The sequence below is a fragment of the Triticum aestivum genome, chromosome 4B (genome assembly GCF_018294505.1).
Source record: "Triticum aestivum cultivar Chinese Spring chromosome 4B, IWGSC CS RefSeq v2.1, whole genome shotgun sequence".
NCBI classification, from domain to species: domain Eukaryota; kingdom Viridiplantae; phylum Streptophyta; class Magnoliopsida; order Poales; family Poaceae; genus Triticum; species Triticum aestivum.
The window spans coordinates 131,780,807-131,791,125 of record NC_057804.1 but is presented as its reverse complement, the minus strand read 5'-3'; the positions used below and the strand labels follow the sequence as shown (position 1 = coordinate 131,791,125).

At 47.0% G+C, this 10,319-nt stretch overlaps 1 protein-coding gene across 19 annotated transcripts; it reads right to left on the bottom strand.

Annotated features, from left to right (window-relative positions):
- Positions 1 to 412: 412 nt before the first annotated feature.
- Positions 413 to 6,916, bottom strand: LOC123091460 (uncharacterized). Of its 19 annotated transcripts, XR_006443133.1 has the most exons (7): positions 6,252 to 6,914; positions 6,069 to 6,121; positions 5,792 to 5,983; positions 5,454 to 5,704; positions 4,844 to 4,957; positions 1,348 to 3,842; positions 413 to 1,000 (listed from the first exon to the last, which is right to left on the bottom strand). XR_006443133.1 is itself a non-coding variant. In XM_044512989.1 (6 exons), exons 3-6 carry the CDS (start codon positions 5,942 to 5,944, stop codon positions 3,801 to 3,803), a joined length of 366 nt encoding a protein of 121 aa, XP_044368924.1. In that variant the 5' UTR covers positions 5,945 to 5,983; positions 6,069 to 6,121; positions 6,252 to 6,916; the 3' UTR covers positions 2,601 to 3,800. The 19 variants fall into 19 exon arrangements, 1 of the variants encoding a protein (XP_044368924.1); XR_006443146.1 differs by lacking the exon at positions 413 to 1,000 and having other exon boundaries at positions 2,601 to 3,922; positions 5,499 to 5,704; positions 6,252 to 6,916; XR_006443147.1 differs by lacking the exon at positions 413 to 1,000 and having other exon boundaries at positions 2,601 to 3,842; positions 5,499 to 5,704; positions 6,252 to 6,916.
- Positions 6,917 to 10,319: the final 3,403 nt, after the last annotated feature.

Below are 10,319 nucleotides of genomic sequence, written 5' to 3'. Positions count from 1 at the left end.
ATTCTAGCGATGAAAAAAAATCCATGGTTCAGTTGATTTTGTTACGCGCAAACACATATTACAACAAATTTAATCTCTCTTAGTTGGAAAAAACGGGGGCTTGTTGTCTACAATAGATGTATATACACATTTAAATTTGATAGCAGAGTTTTATTTGAAAAAAAATCCATGTAACAAAACTAACCCCCTTTAAATGTCTATAATTTATTAGCGGCATGATTTTATTGTCTATAATGAGATGTATATACACATTCTAATTTGGTAGCAGAAAGTCCCATCCAAAATCATGCCGCTGAAAATACATGTATCTTTTTTAATCCATGTGCGCATTGTAAAAAACATGTTTTAGCTATGAGCATGCACATATCGTAACAAATTTAATCCCCTTTAGTAAAAACATATAGGTTTATTGTCTACAATAAGATATACATGCACAATTTACTTTGGTAGCGTGGAGTCTCATTCAAAACAATGTCACATTGAAAATATGTATTTTTCCAGAATCTTTTGTTTGAGCAAGTACGCGGGGTAAGAATTTAGACCCTTCTATAAGAGTACATATCTTCTTGCCTAAGAACATATGTATAATTATGCTATTTTAGAAAGAGTAGTTGTTTCTATCAGCTTTGTTTTTGTGTGTTTGAAAAAAGAGAGTACTTATGTGCCACTCAGACGCATGTATATTTCAAATCAGTGAAGCAGTTGTGCAGCCAGTTCGGCCCGTGAATCGGGCGACTTGTTTAGCCCTTTTTGCTCAGCACTTATTTATCCCTTCTTCCTCGAGAGCTTTGTTCGGTTAAGAGACAAAACTGCTAAGTAGTACTTATATCATCTCAATAATTGAAGAACAATAACATTTCTCTATATCTGGTACAATAATAACATCATTTATAGTACATTTGGTCAAGCAACCAATTAGCATTTCTCTATATCTTGAATTCCACATATGGGATATGGATGGCTTCACTCAAAACAATACATATGCCTTCTATTTATTTGCCTGGCAAATGACCATTAGATGAATCAATCAAATAGGAGGAATTGAGGAGCATTTCAAACCAAAACAAAGGATTGATCCTAACTACTAAAGTGCAGCAGGTTTAAAGCCTCTGAATTATTTTGCTCCTACTCCAACAGGAAAGTGCAGGCCTTCAAGAACCAAAACATTTAAGAGTGGAACTAAAAGAACAGCAGTTCAAATCCTCGTAAGCCATGTTGTTTATATCCTTAAACCCAAAAGGTTCCCTCTTAGCATCTCTGTTGTTCTCTTAGTCCTTATTAGGTGTCAGATTATCCTGAAGAAAAGGCAGTTGATATCATATTATCAGTAAATAAATCCATACTTACCATGTGGATCATGGGGAACGGCGAGATGCCATATTGGGGTTCGCAGCATGAATAGAAGACCAAAAGGCCTGAACACCCTTAAGAAAGACCATGATGGCGTACTAAATATTTCGAAACGCGAAGTTATTTTGTCGTCGAAAGAGAAAAAAAGATGAACAATTAGAAGACATGTAACAAAGAAAACATATGGTAGAAGACGAACTGCATTATTATATAAACAGAAAGAAACAAGTCTGTGGTACATAATTATTATGATAAACACAACTCTTCATTTAAATAGAGAAGCCATGCATTACTACATGCAATCACACAGTTAGGCAAGAAAATAGGCTAGTCACACTCATGTTAAGTGATCACATGGTATCAATATAGCAGCGATATGTAGAAAGTGTGTCTTAATTATACAAAGTAGATTCAGATACTAATGGTGTACTCACAGCATGGCCATCTGAAGTCCACTCAATGATTTCCCATTTGGTTTTGATGTTCCTAGTTGGATCAAGAGGGTTGTGCTTATGGAAAGAGATAGGCAAGTCTATGTAGTACCTCACATTAATACATGATTTGGTTACATCCATGTCAACACACACTTTTTCACATCAACTACCAATTTAAACGAAAATAGCCAAAAAAACTCAGTAGGAAAACTAACAAAATGCAGACCAAGATTTACTTGGTATTAGAAAAAATCATACAGATTCAATCTTTGCTCAATGAAAACTGAGGAATAACTCTATAACTATTCTAATCTGCACTGATCATTGCATGATATCAATATTCCTCTTTTACAGAACTAAATTTGGACAACCATGTAAGCTCTAAATAGTGTTCTTGATTAAAAGGACAAAAGGATAAACAAATGGAATAAGTCACACATTGTAATTTGGAACAACTGATTCAACTTCTATAATTTGACCCTGCTAACAAATGATTTATTGGATAATTTGGACCGCTGTACAAAATTCAAGAGTGGAACTAATTGCTCAGTTTCTAATTTTTTTACTTGGCACATCCACTGAATGAGGTGAGCTCATTCTCTGAAGCAAATAAAAAATGCTTGGGAAAATGCTCAGAAACAGTAGTAGCAAGTTAAAGATCAAGTTGGAAGAGTAAGGTCTAAATGGCATCTCCCTTTTTCTAAAAGGCAAAAGATCTTACTCGCCTCGTGACTGAATAAGATGTGTAGATGAAGAAACCATGCACATGAAGCTGATCAATACAACTTAAATGAATTCACTAACTTGAAGTAACAATGAAGAAAGAAGAAAGGATTCATAAAATGCAGATTCTCTCTTCTTTGAACATATTACATGACTCGACATCGTCTTGCAGGAAAGGAAAAAAGCAAAGAAGGATAAAATAAGAAAAAAGCCGTGAACAGAGCATCGAGAATCAGTAAAACAATTTTGAAATACAATAATTTCAATATCTTGCAAAATCACAACAAAAAAATTAAGTAGTTATGAACAATTAGAAATGAGCTCAACCGGCATTATAAACCAGACAACACGGTGCAGTGAAGTCGAAATTATATCTTAGATAATGAATGGAAAATAATGCAAAAGAAAGAGAGATCATGGGTTCAATAGACAAATTGGGGAATGTGAAAGTTGCCTCAGATTCGAATTCCGACTCTTGTTAGCGAGCTGATTTCCGAGTTTGCTTCTCAGCATTGAAATAGCATCAGCATTGACAGCCTAAGGGACAACAGAACCAGTATTGTTGATGATAATCAAAAAACAAAGACAGTAAAAAGCTTATCCTAATTTAAGAGGACCAGACATTAGAAAGTGTGTGGATAAACAAAATAGCCACTGAAGGATTCCTGTTTAAATTTATGGCTTGATACAAAAAAATCTTGAAGGGACAGAATCTAAAGGGGTTATCTGCAGAACCCTTCCTACCAAATGCACTTTCACATCACAAAGCTTTGGCAGATTGATTAGTACCATTTATCTTCAGCACAAGGGTAAGATGTGCTCAACAGTACGATCATAAGCCAAATAGACATCTCTAACAATACAGGAAACATATCACTTGGACGAAACACACTGCCCATCAACCATCATAAAGGAGAATGTTGATATTCTACTATAAATCAAACTAACCACATCAATCAGGTAGAAAAATAGATTTTACCCGAGATAATTAATTATTAACAGACAATGGAAGTTAATGTTATGAAAGTTGTGATTATGCAACAATATTTGCAGCGCGTCTTTATGTAGTACCGCACTTTCAATCTTTCACATACATCACCATGGGATGTTGACATAATATGGAGGAAACTTGTCTGCACATAGAACAAAAGTTCACAGAGAATAATCAAGAAACAAACAGAGGATAGGGATATTTATCTTAACAGACAATGAATATATTTGTTCTATGAACAAATGCTTCCTTTCATTCCTTTTATTCAAAGCAGGTAGCATGCCATCAGCAGCCCAGCACCCTCATGGTGGCATTAGCTGACAAACGTCGGAGATCACCAGGAACTGAAATGCATAGGATGGACCAAATCACAGTAGCAAAAATGTGGTTGTTTTGCGGCATGCCACAACATTACTGAAGCAGACTAAAATTCAGGAGAAAAGACGAGATTAGAAATGATGTAAAGTCAGGTGTCGGATGGAAATGGGAATAAGAAAGTAGTATTTCAGTAGAGGTGTATTGCTATGCACAATATGTTGCAGAATTTGTATGAGTTATCAATTACAAGAAAAGAACATCTAAGTGGAGGCCAGATATATTTATTAACATGACCCTCTACACATGATGCCGCAAAGCTGAGATGTACCAAATAATTCCTGAATCTAATTAGTGTGTCTACATGCTAGAAGAAACTTATAACTCGAGTGCTGACACTCAGATCCATCACTGGATCCTGTAGAGCCTACAAGCACATATGAAAATGCAGTTTCAAGCAAACCAATAAAGTATGTACAAACAGGAAAACATTACAAAAGTACATCAAAATTGTAGCCAATCTCACCTTTACGTTTTTATGCCTAGGTAAGCAATTCTACAGTGAATCTCATGAATGAATAATTATTCAGAAGTCAGCAGGGCTAAACCCCGAGAATCTAAACAAGATGCTCATTACTGAAAGCATAAGAACATAGTGCAGATTTTTTCACATTTTTTATGCCTAGGTAAGCAATTCCACAAAGAAATAAAATAAGATTGGTATTGCTAAAAGCATAATAATATAGTGCAGATTCCTGTCACAAAATATACTGATGCCTAGGTAAGCAATTTTACCAAAAACAGTTGAAGAAAAATTAAGTGGCGTAACCTATGCACTTTATTTCTCTTTCAAAAATTTCTTCTCTACATTTTCTGGATCCAACTATACATGATAAAACTGTAGAAATGACAAATGTTATACGAAAATGAACCACTACCGTCCACGTGTGGTGGCAGCCAGCAGAGAGAGAGAGAGAGATGGATTGGGTGAACACATAATGGATGCAACAAATGGTTGTGGAATAATAACCTTGATCTTATTCAACTCTTCAGCTAAATTCTGTCTTCTTCCCTTCATCCTCAGATCTGCACACGTCAAGTACACTTCGAATTGAACAATACCATGCATTGCTTTCAGTTTAAGCTGTCCATATAAGTAAAGCAGCAGGTCAGTCACAAGGACCGAATAAAGAGATACTATGCAACTAATATATAAACGATGAATCATGAAGAGATAGTACAATTTCTCCTCGCACACACAAAAATAAAAAAAATCCTAAAATAACTTAGCTACAGATTATGAAGCAAGTAGGCCCTTAGAGTCACAATTTTAACATATGCACATGTTAAATGGTATACTCATCACTGTGCAGAGTACATAAATCAAGTATTTTCTGCAGTTCGACAGTCATGAGTGTCATCATGAAATAAGAATTATTCCTTTCATTCTTTTTCCTAAAGCAGGTCTCAAACTGATAAACAAAACGTTTCATAATTTAATAGTTTAGAACCCACCTAAACAGAATAAAAGAAAGAAACCAACAATAGGCCATAAATGCAGTTATAACAAACTAACAACAACAGGCACTAAGGAAACAAACAAAATATTGGACCACTTGGGTTTTTCTATAGAGATATACCAAGGTTGAAGATAGATTTCAGTTCAGGGTGAGTCCCATGAGAACCTTTTCATACTCTACTGGCTTTCTTGTAAATCCATGACCAACAAAAGTGGCTTCCACTTGGGTTTTTCTATAGAGATATACCAAGGTTGAAGATAGATTTCAGTTCAGGGTGAGTCCCATGAGAACCTTTTCATACTCTACTGGCTTTCTTGTAAATCCATGACCAACAAAAGTGGCTTCAGTTAACATTGTCTTCCACTGCTTGGCTGCATAAGGAAAAAAAATTATCAGCTAAATTACTCGGCTAGGTGCAGAAGAAATAGTATATGTATTCACTGCAAATGTTGACTGACAGTTCATAAAAGCAACTTCAAACCAAAAATCATGACCATCGTCTTGCTCTTGCCTGCCCGTTGATGCACTGTTGCAGCTTGCATATCCAGCACCGATGCACGCTTGACAAGGGAATGCAGGCCGATGACAATGGTTGTGGCAGGGGAAACCATCCTATAAGTTCAGGATTCAACTAATGTGCTTGTCTTGCCCTGCAAATATATACATGGTTCGATCTATTTTCAGAAATTAGGATTTCTATTTTTTATGTGATCCACATAGAAACTAAGCACTCACCTAAGCTCAGCTGCTGCTCCAACCCTAGAACATTCAGTAATGCAGTCAAATATCTGCACAAATATAAAGAACAAGAACTTACAACTTCATAGTTTTTATGGACAAAAAGACCCACGTCTAAAGAGAGAATGAGGAGGTTAGCAATCCCAAAATATATAAATAAAGGGGCTTCTAATTGACCACCTGAGTATTTCGGGCTGTGCCGGAATCCATGGGTAGAGCACCAGCTGCAAGTGTCGTTGACCACCCGCTGAGGCCGCCGTCAGCCGCACGACCGCAAGAGTTGCTGTCCACCGCACCACAAGCAAGAGGTGGAGTGCAGCCTCCGGTGCAATGCGCCCGAACCCCAGCTTCGTCGAAGCTCCCGATCCAAGAGCAGATCGAGCAGCGGCCAACCTCCACGTCGCGCCCGTCCTTGCTGGTGCAGGCTGACGCCGGTCATTCTCTCTCCCTCCCTCTCATCTTCCTCTCTCTCTCTCTCTCTCGTAGGGTTTGCGCAGGAGGAGGGGACTGGGGTGTACACTTGCCCTCGGTGTCATAGGCGGAGAAGCCGTCCGCGCCTTGGAACCGAACCCCCAGACCTGGTTCCTGGGGTTCGCAACTCGATGCCGCCACCGGAGCGTCTCCGCCACCGCCGCTCCTCTCGTGGTCCGGCCGACGTAGAGATCAGGAAGGAGGAGGAAGCTAGAAGAGAGAGAGGAGGAGGAGGAGGAGCAGACGAGTGGGTGGCTAGAGGAACAAGCTCGGCTGGGAAGGGTGGGGTGCGGGGGGGAGTGGAGAAGGGAGGTGTGCCGGGCGCGACGGCTGCGGGGATTGGGAGAAAGAGGGCCGGTGTTTGACTGACGCGGCGTGGGAAGGGCATGGGACGCACGTCGCGCCGCGCAGCGCGGGATGATTTTTATCTCCCGCTGGATGACCCGGTCAATCTGCACGCGGAAGAAAACAAGCCCAGCTACCGTTGTGTGGGACCATTAGCCAACAAGGCCCGTCCATCATAGTTCGCGGGGCGGATTCGTACACGTTAGTCCATCCTCTATCCCCCTCTAGCAAATTGTAGACGAGCTCGCCCACTCTGCACGATGCGGAGGGCGCGGCGCGCGCGACGCGGCGCGTGTACACCCAGAAAAGTTTAACCCAGCCAATCGGATCTAGCCCGAGCCCACACGTCATACACTGTTCAGATTTCACCACACGGTCAAAATGACTGTCGGGGGTTGGGTGCGACATATGCCAAAGGATGGCTTATCATGGTGGGGGTGAGTAGAACGTCGCCGGTGCCTGGAAACGGGATAAGGCGTAGACATGCACGCCGGCGAATCTTACCCAGCTTCGGGGCTCTCCGGGGAGATAACACCCCTACTGCTGCTCTGCGGGGTCTCCGCATGGTCACTATGGCAAGGTAACTACAATGGTGCTCCTAGAGCTGTATCGGGAGGCAGGAGAGAGCAAGGCTAGTCCTCTCCTCCCTGGGCTATGTGTCTATCTCTATCAAGATCCGAACCCTTTGCATGGGTGCCCCGGGGGGTTTATATAGGCCTACCCCCCGGGGGTACAATGGTAATCCGACTGGGCGTGGGTCCCAGTCGTCTGTCTCTCATGTCGCCGTCCTTCCCGCCGGCTTCTGGGGCCCGCCGACTGGTGGGTCCCGCGGATAGGCCGGACACTGTGCGGCGCTCCTCATGACGCAGGCTTGGTCATTGGGTCGTGGCAACAGTACCGCCGTCTATCAGGCGATCACTGTCGCCACTCCCCATCCAATCTGGTTTATGGCTTGTGGGGCCCTGGAGGGGAGACGGCCGACTCCGGGGAGGCAGACTCCCACAGGGCCGTCTTCGGGCGCTCTGGCCGCCTTTGATTCACTCACTGACAGGTGGCCCCGCGGTCTTCGGGCCGTACAGGCCGGCGTCATGGGCACAGTGCGTCGTGTACTGTGGCTAAGGTCAGGGCAGGCATGGCAACAGTGTGGTGCCTCGCCGGAGATCTTCCAGCGATACGGCTCACTGTAGCCATGCCAGCCCCTCGTAGGCAAGGAGGGACGGCCACGTCGTGGCCGTACCCCGCATCGGTCTTCGTGAAGTGTCATGGGCCGACTCCCACAGTCGGCACTCCTGGAGGTCGCTAGCCTGGAGCCGGCTTGCTTTGAAGCCGTCATCTGGGACTCGGCTCCTCCGGAGATCGCTAGCTGGGACTCGGCCTCTTCTGGAGATCGCCAGCTGGGACTCGGCTGGAGGGGCGTGGCCTGCCCCGACGTCTTGAAAGATCCTGGGTCCCGGGTCAGCCTACCCGTGGCCCATTACTCCGACAGTAGTCCCCGAAGCTGGCGAAGCCCTGCGGACGCCGCCTCGTGGGGCTTTGACAGTTTCAAGCTTCCCAGCGCCGACTCTGAGACTCGGCCGTTGTCTTCTTTGGGCCGACTCGCTGAAGTCGGACTTTGTTCAGCGAGGGGCCACTGTTTGAGAGTCGCGGCGGGAAAACAGGCGGCGTATCGGATACGCCTCCCTGCTGCCATCGAGGCGGTCCTATCGCGCGGCGCCACGTGGGGAGGATAGTCTGCCCACCCACCCGAGCGACGGGACGGGCCGCTAGGCGGGGCCCGCCACTACCGCGCCTCGGCTTCCGAGCGGATCCGCTGCGGTCGCGAACGGTTGGCTTCCCCACGTTGTTACTGCGCGCAGTAACTTCGTGGGGTAAATAATGGGCGGCGTGGGGCTTCATGCGCAGTTAATCCCACGCCCGCCCCCTCGGCTCCTCAGCCCGTAGGGCTATAAATAGGCGGGGAGGAGCAGGGCGGCACTGCACGCGCATCCTCTCCGCCGCCCTCCTGCCTTCTCTTCTTCCTCTGCCGCGAGCAAAAGCACCTCTCACGCCGGCGATGAGTTCTTCCTCCGCCGCGCCCCCTGCCTCGCGCTCCGGCATTTGGGACGGCTCGGACGTGGAGGCGGAGCATATCGAGTTCCTCCGCCGGACCCGCCGTCTCCCCAGCGCGGACCTCGTGCACGCCCGTCCTGCACCGGCGGGAGAGATCCGGCCCGCGCCGGAGGAGGGCGAGCGGGTCGTCTTTCGCTCGCACCTTATGCGCGGGCTGGGGCTGCCGGCGAGCGGGTTCTTCCGTTTGTTCCTGGAGTTCCACAATCTTCAGCCGCACCACCTCACTCCAAATGCGGTGGTGCTACTCTCCGCCTTTGCCACGATGTGCGAAGGCTTCCTCGGCGTTCTCCCTACCCTCGAGTTGTGGGGAGAATTCTTCTCTTCAAAGCTCGGCACGCAGGCCGCCGGCACGCCGGCTCAGTGCGGCACCTACATCGTGGTGCGGCGCTCGACGGCCGACAACCCCTTCCCTCTCATCTCGCTGGTGAAATCGGTGAAGATGTGGCAGCGCTCCTACTTCTATGTGAAGAACCTCTCCACCGACAGCGACTGGGTCAATCTGCCGCCCTTCAACCCCGAGCCCCTGACTGGGAGGCTTCCCAGTTGGTCTCACCGGTCCAAGTCGCTGACTCCCTCCGGAGCCGCCGCCGTGGCGCGACTTCGAGTTCTGCTGCAGTCGGAGGGCCTTGTCGGATCCGACCTTCTGGCCGCCTTCGTGGCGCGCCGAGTCCTCCCACTCCAAGGCCGGCCTCACCTCATCTGCCAGATGAGCGGCCGCCACGCCCCGAGCCAGCTGTGCACCAAGGAGATGCCCCGCAGGGAGGTGGCAAACTTGGTGAACCACATCGCGCACTGCGAGTTCACGGAGGACTGGCAGTTCGGCAAGGAGCCGTATTCGCGCGACAACCCCCCTCCAGTGGTAAGTCGCATCTTTATGTAGTTTGATCTTCGTTGCAGCCGACTCCGGCTTCTAATCATCATTGGTTCCTTCTGGGCAGAATCCCCTCATGGAGCCCGCAGCCGGCGCCATGAGAGAGCCCCGCGACTACGTCCTAGACTGCGAGGACAGCGACGTCGACGACCCTGACTTGGGGGCGGCGGCGTTGGAGGCCGACGCCGAAGGCGGCGAAGAAGGGGCAGACGGCGGCCTCAGGCCATCGGCCACCTTCGCCGACTGGCCCGATGACGACGCCGACGTGGAAGTCGTCCCACGTCACCAGCCGAGGGCCGGCCCCTCTGGCCAAGGCGGCGCGAAGAGGCGCCACGCCGGGCCGAGCGCGCCCGGCGGCAAGCAGAAGAAGTTCAAGGGGGCGGCCGCCGCGACCAAACGGGAGGAGGCGGCCGCGAAGGCCAACCGCTTCTGAAGGGAAGTGAGAAGGTCGC

Bases quoted from the DNA above. Each gene is read 5' to 3' on its own strand.
- LOC123091460 (XM_044512989.1), bottom strand. From the start codon at position 5,944: ATGGTTTCCCCTGCCACAACCATTGTCATCGGCCTGCATTCCCTTGTC. The intron at 5,705-5,814 runs GTTTGAAGTTGC...TTCCTTATGCAG, and splicing joins GACGATGGTCATGATTTTTG to CCAAGCAGTGGAAGACAATG. The intron at 3,843-4,843 runs GTTATTATTCCA...TATGCATTTCAG, and splicing joins AAGAGTTGAATAAGATCAAG to TTCCTGGTGATCTCCGACGT.